The 16,632-nt window shown below is 36.1% G+C and overlaps 1 protein-coding gene across 2 annotated transcripts; it reads right to left on the bottom strand.

Annotated features, from left to right (window-relative positions):
* Positions 1-2: 2 nt before the first annotated feature.
* On the bottom strand, positions 3-15,943 carry gucy2g (guanylate cyclase 2g). Of its 2 annotated transcripts, none has more exons than XM_032573979.1 (22): positions 15,493-15,943; positions 13,981-14,329; positions 13,013-13,122; positions 11,983-12,165; positions 11,738-11,882; positions 11,307-11,442; positions 11,034-11,137; positions 10,764-10,930; positions 10,504-10,644; positions 10,180-10,263; positions 9,816-9,920; positions 9,652-9,723; positions 9,301-9,469; positions 9,065-9,205; positions 7,455-7,632; positions 6,599-6,739; positions 6,319-6,511; positions 5,332-5,506; positions 4,461-4,559; positions 2,543-2,634; positions 2,354-2,461; positions 3-1,069 (listed from the first exon to the last, which is right to left on the bottom strand). In XM_032573979.1, exons 1-22 carry the CDS (start codon positions 15,835-15,837, stop codon positions 992-994), a joined length of 3,315 nt encoding a protein of 1,104 aa, XP_032429870.1. In that variant the 5' UTR covers positions 15,838-15,943; the 3' UTR covers positions 3-991. The 2 variants fall into 2 exon arrangements, with proteins under 2 accessions (XP_032429870.1, XP_032429869.1); XM_032573978.1 differs by having other exon boundaries at positions 9,065-9,220; positions 15,493-15,941.
* Positions 15,944-16,632: the final 689 nt, after the last annotated feature.

A 16,632-nucleotide genomic window follows, 5' to 3' on the forward strand; every position in this document is an offset into this window, starting at 1 on the left:
TGTTTTCTTGAAGGCAAAAAACTTTATTGTTGGTATTTCCTTGTTACAGGTAAATAATTACATTTCAGGCACAAACATACAACCAAATCAAGAACATAAATGAGGTAGATAAACAGAAGTGCTGACGCATTAGAGAAAAACAAAATAAACATAATTCATTTTAGTCATAAAAAGTTTTAATCTAGAGGAGAAAAATGTTTTATTATGCATGTATTTCACAATATTATATCTTTCTGAGGTATGTTTTCTTGCTTTTTATTTCTGCAACATGAAACCAAACTGTCAAAACTTCACAAATGTTCAGGTCAGGACAGAACTTTCTGTCATTTATGAGATGATTGCTTCATTATCTGTACTTTTAGTTGAGAATAGAGAGAGGCTTTCTTTTTGTCACAGTGAGCATTAATTTTAAGATTTGATTTTTGCTGTTGACTCAAAAATATCTGCATGTTTCTTATAGAATTATAAGAATCAATATCATATGAGTTGAAATTAGGTATGTACCCATATGATAATTTGAGTCTGTATCGATATCCGGTTGCTGCTACGGCCAATTTACAATAGTTACCTAATTTCACTAGCCTGTCGAAATTATGATAAATGACCAGACCTTGGATGATACTTCTTAGTTTTAGTTAAAATTCCACAATCCTGCACTGCATCACTATTAATGCCACATGTCCAAAAAATACCAGCTGGCTAATCCCCTCCCAAAACTGAAACAGCAACAAGATAGGAATACTTTTACTTATCAGACCAATATGTAAAAAAGAAAGTCTTACATCAGCACCTATAGCAATGTTGTTGGTGATACATTGTGCTTCCCCTGTAAAAGAAAAAGTAAATATCTGTCGACAAGAGCCTCGTCTCTTTCTACTGTTGAAGATGTCATCAACTATATCGTTATGCTTGCAACAAATACATGGAAAAAAATCACTTCGTGAAATAGCGTGTGAGACAGAGAACACCATCCTGCTTCTTCTTACAACACCTAAACGTGCACTGTGGTCATCGATGATTTGGGCTGGATTAATTGGGACCTTGCAACTGCAGATCTCATCACTTGTTTCTTTGGAAGGGAGAAATAACAAAAAGACAAAAGAGCAAAGCATTCAGGAGACTATGCATACTGGACAGATAGATGTTGCCATGCAAAAGATTTTTTTCCAGTTCAACTTTTTTACAGTATTTTGGAGTACCACCACAAATTTCAGTTCTTACTGAAATACACTGAAATTTGTGATTGTACTCTTATATGCTCTAAAGATAAACCAAACACGTGCAATGCATATTTATAAAGCACTTTTTAAGCTATCTCTGTGTTAAATTTCTCCACAACCTTATTTCTGACCTGTCTGCTGTGTTCGTTGGTCTTTGTGATGCTGATTATATATTGTTTTCTAATAGACGTCTGAGGCCTTCACAGAACAGCTGGATTTATGCTACGACTACATTACCCACATGTCGACTCTATTTTCTAAAACAGTAACTTCTCAAGGGTATCAAACTAAAGTGGGTTGAATACAAACGCACAAAACCCCTTGCAGATTTTTATTTTATAAAAAAAAAAAAAATTAAACCGTCTATTCTTTCTTTCCACTTTACGGTTATGTGATAATTTGTGTTTGCTTATCACATAAAATCCCAGAAAATACGTTGAAGTTTCTGGTTGCAATATGATAATACGTGGAAGTGGTCAAGAGTGTGAAAACTTGTGCATGGCACCACTGACAGACTTTCATGCAATATTAAGGAAACATTTTGAAACAAATGAGAAAAAATAATTCAAAACCTTTTTTAACTGAACAGTTTCCAAAGACAATTCCTTAACTCTGAATGTGGAATAGAAAATTGTGACTAAAATGGATCTGATGGAATAGAATAGAAATAAATTGCAAAATCATTATCAAGTCTCTTTTATTATTTAAAATACATTTAGAAACATTATAATATTGTTATAATGTTCTGATGTTGCATTTTCCCTTTTAACTTGTCTGTAATACTATTGCATAAAATGCTTGGAATAAGTTTTCCTTTTTACATAAAAAGGATTGTTTGGAATTGTGCAGAGTTGTGGATATGTCCTCATGTCTTTGCATGTTAGAGGTGGGAATAAGTTAGAAAATAAGCTCTTATTTTGACCAATTGCTGTTAAAATGTGTCTGCATTTAAAAGTAGTGCAGCAAGTGACAGATCCTACAGCACGAGAAGTGGATGATTAAAAAGTGCTGTAAACCCTGATTCTATTTAAACACTGTTTTTAACAATTTAAGTTGAATTTGTGTTGTAAATTGAATAATAAAAAAAGAAAATAAGGAACTGATTAATACTCAACATTTTTCTTTCAACCTACCTCCATTTGCACCTTGAGACTGTCACTCTGTAGTGAGCTGAGGGAATTCAGAGTAGGATTAAATCCAGCTTTGTTCAGCAGCCAGTAGGTCTTCTGGACTCCCTTACCCTGACAGAAAATTGTATTCTGTTCATAAAGCAAGCAATGCACGCCTTAAAAAACACACACACAAAAATGTTGACAAGTCACCTTCATTTCAATGTCCCCTCTTTCTTTCAACTCAAAGGATCCAGCTTGAACAAGAATGTCAGCTGTGGACTGAGATATGTGAATCCTTAGTGCTGTATGCAATAAAAAGAATGGCTTGGGTTACTAAACCATCACTCAATGAAATAGAAACAGGAATACATCTGAATGCCATCAAATTAGAATTTATACACATTAAAGAATAAATATCTGTAATATCAAATCAATAACTTTTTGTCTAGTTTCATCAGGTCCTTTGAATTTTATTATTGTCTGGTAACCGAGATGTAAATGTTAGCTTATTAAAAGTCTATTTAGCACCTATGTGCTTGGAAGATTATAGAGCAAGCAAATGGAAAGAGGTCAAGCTCTCAGACAAAATAGAGTACCGTATTTTTAGGACAATCAGCCGCTACTTTTCCCACTCTTTGAGCCATGCGGCTTGTAGCCCGGTGGGGCTTTTCTGTGGTTTTTCCTTCAACCACCAGGGGGCTCTTTAGCAGGAAGTGAATCATTGGAAGTCAAAATTGGAAATCAAAGAAGAAAATGCTGATTTTCATTTAGGACAAGCACATGGTAGAAATGTTTTCAAACTCATACCCACTCATCATGGAACCAACATGAAGAAGTTCATATGATGCAGCTTTTAAATTGAAGGCTATCGATCTGGCAGAACAGATCGATAGCCGCTGCACGTAAACTCAGCGTGAACGAATTCTTGGTTCGGCGTTAGAGACGCAGGGCTGCGTCCTTAATAGCAAATTTAGGATGCAGCCCTATGAGCGGTGGAGATACCAGCGGCTTATAATCTGGTGCGGCTTATATATGTACGTTTCCAGTTTTAATTTTTTTACTTTGTGGGTGCGGCTCATAGTCTGGAAAATACGATAAATTAATTTCTATAAGGATTTAAGCTGATAAGCCTAGAAGATATTGTGAAGTTTACTATGTAAACACTAAAGACGTTACTTTTCGTACATTCTTAAAATCCAACAAATCTGGTGTCAAACATTTGTGCACTAACATTTTTGTTTATACTGTTCGATTATTTTAAAGATAACGTGGCACAAGCAGGCTCTGTCAAAAAAAAGGTGATCAATCCACAGCTGTCTTTGTTCTGCCTTTTCCATCTGTACCACCATTATTTTAGGTATAATAAAGGATAAAAAGGAAAAATAAAGTGAGCTTGTTTTTCTGACCGTCAGGGGTTACTGCAACCTTTGGATGCCCTTAATATTTTGAAAATTACAACATTATGTTTGCACAAAATAAAACACAAACCATTGGCAGTATTTTAGTTTGAGTTGGGTAATGTAAAATAAGGATCCTGATTGACATTGGATGACTTCTCTTTAAACTTTTATTAATATCTTTTAAATGATAGCACTACAAACAAACAGGATCTTGGGTTTTGATGATAAGATTCAAGTTGGAGTGAGTGTCGAAAGCTTTTTTTTAATTGCAAAATCTAGAAAGTTTGATTTTATTCATACTTTGTAGTGGAATGTATTAATTATTGTGCAACACTTCAATGTGAATGTGTTATCTCATTCAATAAATTTGAGGTGTACAGTAAGTCTATGCCTTAATATCAATGCAATGTCAGTCCTAAAATTATCTGTGTGGTTAAAGCATTTTATCTGGTGGTTTAAGAGTTTTACTAGTGTTTTTTTGCCACCTTAGGGGAAACATTTCCATTTCTTTTAAAGAACCATCTTGTAAATGAAATTTACATAGACAGTTTGTTAGCACATGTACCAAATTGCAGCTAACTCAAATTCTTCCATTTTTGTCAGGTTTGATTTTGCTCCCTCTCAGAGACTGCTAGAGCATCTCCATTACAAAAAGTATTACAATAATTTACAGTTCCCTCATCTGTGGAAAAGGATTGTGTGTAACTTTTGCAGAAGACTTAACTTACGCAGGCTGTTACTCTCCATGCGTGAGGCTGTGTTTACTGTATCACCAAAGAGGCAGTAGCGAGGCATAGTGGTTCCCACCACTCCAGCAACCACTGGACCTACATGAACCAGACAAGTACAGCTGGACAGTTCAAGAAATGTTTGTGCGGAAATTACTCATGTTATTTCCCAGTAGTTCAAAACCTTAGTCAAACATTTGCAATAATGAACTCAAACCAGTCATTTTTTGTGTGTGTTGGGATTCAAATGTCAAACAGTTGCAACAGTTGCTGCACTGTCATTTAACAATGCATACAAACCCAATAGATGTATTGCAAAAAGTCTCATTTTCTTTTTATGAGTTTTTACAAATAAAGATCAGAACGTAAGGATTGCTTACATGTATCTCTCTCATTTGGTCTGATACCCCTAATTAAGATCCAGAGCAACCAGATTTCTTCAGAAGTCATTTAATAAGTAAACAGTGTCCAGCTGTATTTAATTTAATCCGAGTGCGAGTCAAAATGTTTAGTGAAGGCCTCTGAGATTTGTTAGAGATCATTAGTTGTGGGGAAGCTCAAAGCAGGGTTATATAACACGCAAAGCTTTTGTTATTGTAGAGACCATTGTTCAGTACATTGTCCTGAAAGAGTATAGCACAACTTCTGACCTGCCAAACTCATTAATCGGGCAAGTAGAGTATTAATCAGGCTGAATGTAAACGCACAACACACATATATTTTTATTTGCAAATATTGTTAAAAACTATGTGTCATTTTCACATAAAACATGTTGCAGTTTGTGATGGTAACATAAAAATTATTTGACAAGTGACAAAATTAAAAAATACAAAAGCTAAATGGAGGTGTTTCTGTTGATGCAGTCTGTTACCAGAGTGTATGCCAATCCGAATTGCAAGGATCTCATCTGGCTTGTGAGGGATTCTGAAGACCTGAATGGCACCCAGGAAGTGCAGAGCCATCATGGATATCTCCAAAGCATGCTTGGTGTCGTTGCTGATAGGAAGGCCACTTGCGACCATGTAAGCATCGCCAATGGTTTCCACCTGATAAAATCGCACAGATGATAGTTGTTGCAACAAAGATTTTGAAACACATGCTTAGCTAAGCTAAATGTTTGTTCCAAATTTACTTCTTCTTCTTCTTGATTTTTATTGGCAGTTGGAAAACAACTGACTACCCCCACCAACCGCTAAGGTGTGTGGACCACATAAATAAATGAATAAATAAATTAATTAATTTGATTATATTATGCAAATTACGCTGCTTAAAAAATATCTTAATATAGCTATGTTGTTATGATTCTTAACTAACTTGTTTGTCTGAATCTGGTAATTCCTGCAATGCAAAATAACAGGTCAGATTGTCTCACCTTTTCCACACTCACATTTCCCTGTCTGATGTTTCCCTATTAAAAATAATGTGATATTCAGTTTAGTTTGCCCAATTCTGAGTCATGAAATAATTGTCTCTTCTCTCCTGCTCCTTTCTGTTCTTCTCATTTCTCCAATTTTCCTTTGGATTTTATAAACCACCTTTCATTTCTTCCACCCATTACAGATGCCAACTCTCCATCATTTTGTTTGTTTGTTTGTTTTATTATACCCTTGACTTCTGTTATACTAAACCTAACATCAACATCAACCAATACCCAATCAGTTTTATTACTGGAAATGAAATCCTGTTTTGTAGTTTTACAGTACATATTATGTCATCAAATATGTAGCACACACTTAAGCTAAGTGAATGCTACCAGCAAAGCAGAACCAGCAAAAACTTACTAGTTTCATGGTCAAGAAACTGGATGCTATGCTAAGCAACTATTCAGCTCTTTCGTCGGATAGCGAGTGGTTCTTACTTTGTAGACATCGTACATCTTAATGATGCCATCAAACAGGCTGTAGAGCTCGTTGAGGAAAGTCACCACCTCCATTGCCGAGCTGGAGGAACACATGGAGGTAAAGCCCACAATATCTGAGAAGAAGATGGTCACCATATCGTAGCTTTGTGGCTCCACTGACTTCCCTGCCATCAGCTGGTCTGCAATGTATCTAAAGGCAAAGAGACATGGTAAGGCTAAGAGTCCTGATTAGAAAAAAAGTTAATATAAAAGGATTAGATGTGTGTGTATGTGATACTTTGGTAACATGCTGGAGAGGAGCTTGTCTGCTCTGGCTTTCTCTGCTGTTAGTTGGTTGGTCCGCTCCTCCACTACTTCCTCAAGGTGATTTGCATATTTCTCCAACTTGTCCACCATGTTATCGAGGATATTCACATGACTACAAAAGATAAAATGATGATGACCTGCTTTCTAACATAAGGTAATTCTTATGTTAATGTGGCTCTTGCCTATATTTAGACATGAAGATGCTAAAAGTTTAAATGCATCTCTAGCATTTTGAAGGGTTTGCATCAAAACTGACTGGTATTTAGTACTTTAATAACTTAAAGTAATTCAATCAGAAATCTAACTCCAGAGTATGATGCTGCTATGTATTCTTTATGAATGGTGTCCAAATGGTGTGCATTCTTTTACAATGTTTAGGAGGTTTTAGTCAGATAATGATGTTTTCTTTTTCCTTCAAGTTCTGTATTTACATATGGTTGATTTGAATCCTTATGATGGCAAACAGATTTTCAACTTTAAAACCTATTTTACTATTTATCCTGAAAAGGGATAAACACTATTTATCCTGGAAACGGATAAAGAATAGAACAGATACTGAAAGGGGTCATACTTGTGCAACCACGTTAAAGCACCTTTTAAAAATTTTTCAAATATTTTTTCCTTATAGAGATTTGTTTATTTCCAAATTGAATTATACAGCCAACATGTCACCATAAATGTCAAAAAAGTTCTGAAATTACTTTTTTACATGACAAACACCTGCTATTTAATCAGGGATGTGTAGACTTTCTATATTCTCTGTTTGTATCAGTTATTATCAAAACTGTACTATGGATTGTGCTGAAAAACAAAATGTGGCAACATACCTCTCCGGACTTATGTCCTTCAGTCTCCTGCGTATAGACCCAAAAGGTGGCCGGTGGTCAGGGTTTTCGCTCCAACAGACTTTGAGCAAGGCATTGACCTTCTCATCACACAGCTGCTCGCATAGCACTGGTCTGAGAGGTTCCCCTTGGAAAGGCGTCCGCAACTGCATTATAATTTCTTGGAACATACAAATTTACAACGCGTTTATTTAAAGAAATAATAACAAAAAAAAAACAAGAATAATTCACTTTTTTTGTAGTTTCAGATTACCTTTCAATATCCTACAAAATACAAGTTTATTATCTCAGTAATTTCTAAATAAGGTGCAAAATTTGATGATAAAAGTGGGCTCGCTGAAGGACAAACAGGTGAATAAAATTACACCATAACATAAGCTCAGAAAAGTGGATTTTTCATAATGCCCCACCTTTGAGTTGCTTTTCCACAACAGGACGATTTCCCAGTAAAATGTTTAATTTACTTGGGCCATCATCATTACCTTGGCTTTCCACTTCATTTACAAGTGCAAAGGGTTACAAGGATAAACATTTTCCCCAATAAAGTTCCTGTTGTTTATTTACCAGAAACGTTTAGACAGAGACAGGACGAATGGTAAACGTGTCAAATTAGTTGATTTTTTTTTTGACTCATTTTTTTGGCTTTTATTTATTAGATGTCTTTAAATATTTGAAACATTTTGTAATTTGGATGTTTTATAACTGATTTCACAGTGTCATTGTGACATGTGAAAAAAAAGGTTCTCTAAAAGCATCTCTCCCATTAACTGAGCAAGTCAAAGGGACACTGTAGACACAGTTACATTTAAAATGGTGGCAACTCCTTAACAGTAGAAACCCTCACCAAATGACAATCAGTGTAAATAAAAGTTAATGGAAAAAAATGTTAAAGATCTAATAGTCAAAATGTTTCAGAAGGTTGCCTGTGTTTTCTGAAATATGGCCTATAAATTACAAGAGATTTACCTGTAAGCTTAAAAAAAACAGCCTTCTTTGGCATGGGAAAGTGCCTTGTAATTTTGCACCTGTTTGTTTCAGCATGTCAGTCGTCTGTTCTTAGAAGTAACTTGTGTGTTGTAAGAAAGTACCATCTAGGTTTCAAAACAGAACTCTTATTTTATTGTGTAAACAAAGTTTATTTCTAGAAAAGTTATCTATTAAATCTTAAAATAAATCTGTAAGTTTTGAAAAGAAGGCTGTAAACCCTAAAATGTTACCTGTATCTTCTAAATGGCACTCTGTTTATTATGAAATTTGTGGGGAAGTAACTACTACGTTCTGTGAAAATTCAGTTCTAATAAAGTACCCAGTAAAACATTTAAGTTCTTCAAAATACTCAGTTGATTCCGAGTCAACTGAATCAACTGAGTATTGATTCAGTTGACTCAATACTCAGTTGATTCAATATTGAGTCTGAACCAGTTACTTCATACAGTAACTAGTTAGCTGTGCAAAGTAATCTCTAAGTTGTAAAAAGAAGCTGCAAGTTCTGTTATGTATTGCTATGTATTGTATATTTTTAATGTTTGATGCTTAATGTGTCAGCTATATTGCGCAAAAAAACAAAACAAAAAAACCAAAAAGAAACTAACCTTTTGGGTCCAGGTTAATGTCTTGGTATGGACCTCCTTTAGAGTTATACATGAGCTCCCACATAATGATTGCAAAGCTGTAGACGTCTCCTTTGGGTGTCCCATTACATGGAAGTCCGATTTGTCTCAGGAGCTCCGGGGCTGTCCAGTACAGATCTGAGACAAACTCATATAACCTCAGGTAAAATATCATGCTCCTTCATCATATCATAAATTTAATTTCAGGTCAGCTTTACCTTCATAATCAGGATTTTCCATTGGACCAAGCTTGTTTTTTCCTCCATATTTAAACTCCCATAATCCAAAACCAGAGAGCTTGATTTGTAGTCTGCTGTCCACCAGACATGTACTGGGCTTCAGATTTCCATGAGATTTAAGGGTGCTGTTGTGAATGAAGTCCATTCCCTGAATTACAAACACATTTCAGTAGTAAAAACAAAAATAGAATAAAATAATAATAGCCAAAGACAATATAACTGAATAACAAAATAGATTTTTTTATGAAAAAGATGTAAATACCGCTTGGTATTAGCAATATAATACAAAGGTTGCAGCACTTTAGAACCTTCAGTAATAAACATACTTACATTGACAATGTCATATGCAAACGAAAGCTTAAACATCCATTCCAAATCAACATCTGAAGACCCAAAAATATCCTTTAGAAACAGAATAAAATTATGTTGGAGGATTTTCTTTATTGTGCTTCTAAGCTTAGTGTGACATGAAGAAATTGAGATTTTCTACTTACCTTGAGGCTGCCTTTCTTGCAGTACTGAATGACCAGACAGATGTTTGGTGGCTCAATGCACACGCCAAAGAACTGGACCAGGTTTTCATGTTTCATTTCCTTCATCTATCTTAAAATACTTAAGATGGTTAGGCACACAGCAGCTGTAATTTTGTAGTTTTCTAACATATATATTTTTGAAAGAAGACAGATAGGTAAACTTAACTACTTTCCTGTTTGTAAATGTAAAATTGTGACATATGTAAAGAATTGCTTACTACAAATTTCTCAATTTATTAGTTTATTTCAAATCAATTCACCTATTTAGTCTCAATGCACAGAACAATATATAAAAAAAAATCCAAAAGAACATGAGGAACTTTACCAGATTGAATTCTGCAATCACTGAAGGCTTCTGGAAATTACAGTTTATAGGGTTCTTGGTGTACTTGATGGCCACTTGATTTCCCTGTGTTAAAATGAAGAAGTTATATCAATACTGTAGAAAGACACATACTCCATTTTTGTGAGATTAAGTAATTTAGAAAAGTCTCTCATAAAATTTCTAGTCATTTTGTTTGTAAAAGCAATTGCTAAGCCAGTTTGTTCAGGAATTACTCAACTTAAGTGGATGATTTTTGCTCATTGTAGTCAAATAATTATGTACTTTCCAATGCGCATTTATTTTTCTGACAGAAGAAAGTTTCACCTGATAGAGGCCTATGGTTGTGTAGATGTGCTCTCTGCCAGTTTTGTCCCTCAGGTCATAACTGTGGCTGGAGAATGTGCTCTGACAGCTGCTGCTCCCGCTGTGACTACCTGTAGAGCTCTGAGATACACCCTGGTTTCCCTGGGGGAGATAATAACAGAAACTGGGCAAAAGTAGACAAGCAAACAAAATGGAAACTGAACAAGAATCAAGGAGACATTCCATCTTTTTTGATTCTTTAACTATTTGAGCGCTCGCACTGAGGGCTCCCTGATGATGGTGATGTCGCCGTAGTTGATTATCCACCAGTTGGAGTCATCCAGCCTCGTCTGGAGCTGAAACTTTTGAAGCATGAGGACCCCAATCCACAAAACTGCCACTACACCGATGAGGGGGAAGGTCACCAGGACAGCCAGCAGGGCAATTTCTGTGTCTCAGGAAAATGATCACAGTAAATAATGTGTACTGAAAAAATTTGGTGTACTTATTTATTATTCTTTTATACGTCACAGTTCTAAATTGCACTTTACCATTGGCCAGCCACTCGCAGAGCTCGTCATTAAAACCACATTCAGGGATGTCGGATGGTGGCTTTCCTTTTGGCCAAATAACAGACGCAAACATAGATGTCGGTCTGCATGAGATGAAATGATTCTATTACAGAGACTGAAATTATATTGATTATTCTCACTTCATAAATGTATCAACACCTTAGAGTTTTCACTTTTCATCATGTCACAACCCCTAGTGTCAATTTGTTTTCTTTAGATTGTGTGTTAATAATTTAAATTTGTTTATTTTACCTGACACTTTTGGTTTGACTTTCAAAATTCAGGATGGGTACAAACATGTTGCCGCCTTCTACAAGCTGCAAGTCATAAATAGAATAGTCCATACATCTCTCCCCCTCTTCATCAAAGTGAACCAGTCCAGAGGCTCCTGCAAATTAAAAAGACATCCCACGGTATTTGTGTTAGATTATGTTACTACTACTTGTTCTGCTTTCTTTCCACAGATTGTGAGTATTTGCTCCCAAGAGTTGAAGAGTTTTGCGACCATTAAAATCCTATGAAAGGCTGCAGACATTCAGCAGACACTTATTACCACACGGGGAGGGGAAATCCACTAAAGGCTATTGCAAAAGAAGCTGGCTGAATAGTTGTGAAACGAAACCTTTGGTAAGACAGCGCAAGGAAATACTGGGTTTGTGATTGTGAGCAGAATTTATTGTTACCGTGAAATCGAATTTTATCTCTGATTTTCAGTTTCTCCAGAAGCTGTCGGCCGTCATGAGGATCTTTTCCTTCTTTTAGAACTTCCTTCAGTCCTATCACATACAGAAGTACTGCATCATGGAGATAGGCTGAGTAGGGGCTAACCTGAGATTCATTAAAAAGGAAAAAAATGAAATAAAATATTGTCACATTTGATTGGTCACATTGTCCTTTAGGATTTTTGCTAACTCGGTTTACAGCGTACCTCACTTTCAGATGTCAGGTTACTCCAAAAAGGATGTCCTTTCAGTCTTTGAAAAACCTGTCTGAAGAAATCATAGTACTCATATCCTTCGTAGGACTTCTGACCAATAACAAATGTCATGTCAAAAGCTTTTATTCCATCCTGGTTTACTCTACTGCTCAGGGCAGTTTTCCACCAGTTATCCTGTTCAGGAGAAAACAGTAAGAAACAGAACATGAGTTGGACTGGGGATCTCATTTACTTTTATTAATACTACACCAATATTTATTAGTGCCATTAAAATACTTCATTACTTTGGAAAAAATGTGGACAACATGTTAAGTCTGAGCTGCTCTCACTGAGCCAGGTTCTGCTGGAGGTTTCTTCCTGTTAAAGGAGAGCTCTCCTCTGAATTTATGCTACGGGCATGCTGGGTATGATGGATGTCTGGAGTGTTAAAAAAAATGCCTAACTACTGTAGCTACATGTTCTTTTCTGAAAGAAAAAGTAAGATGGTGCAATCAGTTGGTTTTCCTTAGATAGAAAACGTTTTACCTATTGAAATAATAAAACTTAATTTGAATCACTTGTGTGTCGTTGCTTTAAGAACTAATATGCATATAAACAAGATCAAAGAGAGCTTGTTTATGTGCGTCTATTTTTGGATATAAATTGGACTTTTGAATTCATTTGATTTGTTAGTTGTTACTGTACAAACAAACTGAATTAAATGTGAATAAGTGTGATATAGCATGTTTTGATGGAAAGTCTAATTTATTCAGATATGCAGTGTGTACTGTTTAAGTTGTGAACATAATCCTATCTCCTCCTACATTGGGTGAATAGATAAAATGCAGATAAAACACAATATTATTGTCTATCTGACTTCCATGATAAACTGAACTTAGAAATTCCTTCCACCGTTTCTCTTTTACCCGGTGATATTTTCAAACAAGGTCAGGGAAGTCTGCCTCTCTTTGCTATGCAACCTTCTCTGCTGTCTGTACGGTTGAATATATGGCCAACTGTTGATTTGTTTTCCTTCACTGACCTCAAAATGCTGCATCAAGAAGAACACGTAGTCACCATTCATCAGACCCTGGCGCTCAGCCTCCAGCAGCAGAGCCATGGAGTCCTCTCTGTTTGTTAGCACCACAATAACTAGAGAACAGATTTTGAACAGTTTTATTGTAAAGGAACAACAAGAAATGTAGAGCTGTATTTAAAAGAAACAAAAAAATAAGGGTAAAACTAAAATGTAATCGACATGATGGTCAGACGTTTATATCCACTCATCACTGGTGTGATCATTTTAGATTAATTTGAATTTGTCATTTTCCATGGTGGATTAATTGTCCAACATACAGTATGTCCCAGGTGTTCATGTCAATGAATGTAGGAGCACAAGTTTGAATATGTTGTCTATTTTTTTTTCTAACTGAAACACTGTAGCAATTATTCATGCAGGCTCAAGTATGTTAATACAACCATGTTTGTATTTGGACAAATGTCTCTAGCAGATATATATTAATGGTTGCCATAAACAAACTTCTGGAAGAGTTTTGGTTTTCGTCTTCCTATCAGAAATGGCAGAGTTGATTTAGGTGGTTGGTTTCCTGCCGGCTTTTAAGCATGGAGTCAGGTTTGCCATTAACTGGAAACTGCTGGAGGATGACTGTTCAGAGAGAAACTAGTTTCTAGACAATTGAGAGGGCTCATGGTGGCACATTTGGCAGCACTGTGGCCTTGCAGCAAGAAGGACCTGGGTTTGAATCCTGGCCTGGGATCCAAAGTACATCTTTCTGCATAGAGTTTGCATGTTCTCTAAATGCATGAATGGACTTTCTTCGGGTACTTTGGTTTCCTTCCACTGTCCAAAAACATAATTAATAGGTTGATTAAATTGCCTTTAGTGAAAAGTGTGTGCATGCATGGTTGTATGCCCTGTGTGTCAGTTTAAGTTTGTGAAAATCCACATGCGTTTATGGTTGTGCATGTTGCAGTGAACACCTCCCTTACCTCTGGCGACTGTCGAGATGTACTTGATGTTCTGATAAAGGAGATCAGGATTACTGGTATCAAACTTCAGTTCTGCAGTCAATTTGAAATGCGTTCTGAGGGGATTCTCCACCGTTTTCCACAAAGTGTCCACTTTGTCCCAGGTGTTCGTCTTCAACCCCCCTCCAATCATCGCCACGTGACTCCACCCGAAGAACTCCAGGGTCTTCACCAGAACCTCTGAGGTCCGTTTCAAAGGAGGCATGATTTTTATATACGAATCATACATTTCACCGTCTTCCAGTTTGGAAGACTGGCCCACGTAGCCGAACATGGGGATGTGCCACGTTGATGCTATGAGACCGGTGACCTGAAACGTTCAAAGTTTAATTAATTTATCGCAGCAAGTCAAGAAATTATCCAATTAATATACAATTATGATGAATTATTTTCTATTTTTGTGCTAAATCTTTCCTTAGGTTGAAGGATGTCAATCAAAATAAAAATTTTATCCAATTATTTCTTACATGACCTTTTTTGAAGTCCAGTATTAATGTTGTTGCATTTGATATATAACCTGACTGAGTAAACAGAGAAGCCATTTTTTATTTTTATTCTCACTTACAGTATCTCTGTTCCTCTCTGTGTCCAAGCATTGGCTGGAAGATGATTTGCATTTTTCAATTAATATTTCTTAATATTTCATGGACAAAGCTGATCGGTACTTAACAGGAAAAAGGAATCCAACCTTTTTCCTTCATTCATTTTCTTACACCTTTATCCCATTGGGGTCCGGAGGGGTGCTGGTGCCTATCTCCAGCTGTCAACGGGCAAGAGGTGGGGAACACTCTGGACAGGTCGCCAGTCCAGGAAAAAGTGATCCCACCGATAAATAGGATTCAGACAATTGATCAATTAAAGATTTTTTTTTACTATATGGATTTTTTTGGTCGTTTGAGGATAATGCAATTTATAATTGGTATTTTAGAGTGTTATTATGGATATTTTACATCTAAACATCCTGTTTTTATTGATGCAAATCACGTCACTAGATTTAGCGAGTTTTATATCCATTCAAATGTATAAAATAGAAATAATAAGACATCATTATCATCCCTGTGCATTTTCCTTAACCCAATAAACACCTTAGCATATAAAAATATATTTTTAGAAACATCTACCGGGGTTTGATTTTATAGGTAGCATTAGGGGGAAAAAAATAAGGTCACACCTGCAGAATGACCCACATATAGTTTGTTTTTCTTCCTATCTAACTTAAAAAGAATGCCTTAAAAAATATTAAAGAAAATATCTAAAAATAAGCTGAAATCAATAAACAGAAGCTTTGTTTTTAGATTAATCTGCAATCTAAAAACAGAATGCAAAACATTGTTTTTGAGACCTAAATATGTTTAAACAACTTAAACATATTTCATCCACTTTTCAGAAAATATTTCACGCTACAAACCTAACATGAATTAATTCCTTGTCAACCTACAAAGAAAATGAGCGTAAATGTGATCCGAAACGTACCTCTGCTTCCTCAGGACACGCTGGACCAAACAGAGCCGTCACGTTTTCTCTCCACACTTGGTGGATGAATTCTCCCAGAGACTCTTTGGGATTGCAGTCGGTGTCCTTGTACACAAAATCCAGACTGTAGTTGCCCAGGAAGGAGGGGTTGTTGTTCACCTTCTCCACGGCTATCTGTATGGCCGAGCCCAGCCGGAGAGCACTGAAGGGGAAGGACACGTTCCAGGGAGCCTGGAAGGCAATGAGCAGCTTGTGATTTGGAGTACCATTGCCGCTGCTGTTATGGATGATCATGGCGGCAGCGGTTGTACAAAGTGTGAGGTGGAGCAACAATACGTGGCTCATGCTGGAGAAAACGAGTACCTGCTCTCATCCTGTCAGTTTCTGGATGAACAAGGCTTAAATACTCAACTACCTTGCTGATGCTGGACAGTTGGGTAGGGAGGAGAAAATGTAAATAGGTGGAGGAGAGTAGGAGGTACAGAACCCAGGACAGTATTTTTTGTTGAGAAAAAGACTTGCGCTGATTGGTCAGAAAGAGAGGTTGCTGTAGAAAGGTTTGATGGATAATGTACGGAGATGGAAATGTGTGAAAATCTGAAAGGAGCAATGAGGAGATGGATGAAATACAGGCGCATCTCAGTAAATTAGAATATAATTTGAAATTAAATCATTTCAGTAACTCCATCTAAAATGTTATTTTAACCTTTGACCTTTGATTTAAAGGGATGGCCCAGTATTCCTTGCAGAATAGTGTATTAATGGAAAGTCAAGTGGAAGGATAAAGTGCATTTTTAAAAAGTACAAAAGCAGCAGTAATAACCTTTGGTCCTTTCTTCTTTATTTATTGTACATAATTCATTATGATTTTCTGAATTTTAGGTTTTCAGTTGCTGTAAGCCATAATTATGACAATGTACAAAAATAGACATGAAATATGTTATTCTGTGTGCAAATAATCTAGGTGATGTCTGAGTTTCACTTTTTAAACCAACTTTTATGAGATTATTTCACTTTTGAATAATATTATTTTACTGTGCCACACATTTGCATTGAAAGGAATGATATTTGAAAGAAGAAATGTGATAAAGACAGAGACTCTTGAGATAAATAGAACCAGGAGGTGCAGAAGGATTAAAT

Source organism: Xiphophorus hellerii, chromosome 10 (genome assembly GCF_003331165.1).
Source record: "Xiphophorus hellerii strain 12219 chromosome 10, Xiphophorus_hellerii-4.1, whole genome shotgun sequence".
Lineage (NCBI taxonomy): Eukaryota > Metazoa > Chordata > Actinopteri > Cyprinodontiformes > Poeciliidae > Xiphophorus > Xiphophorus hellerii.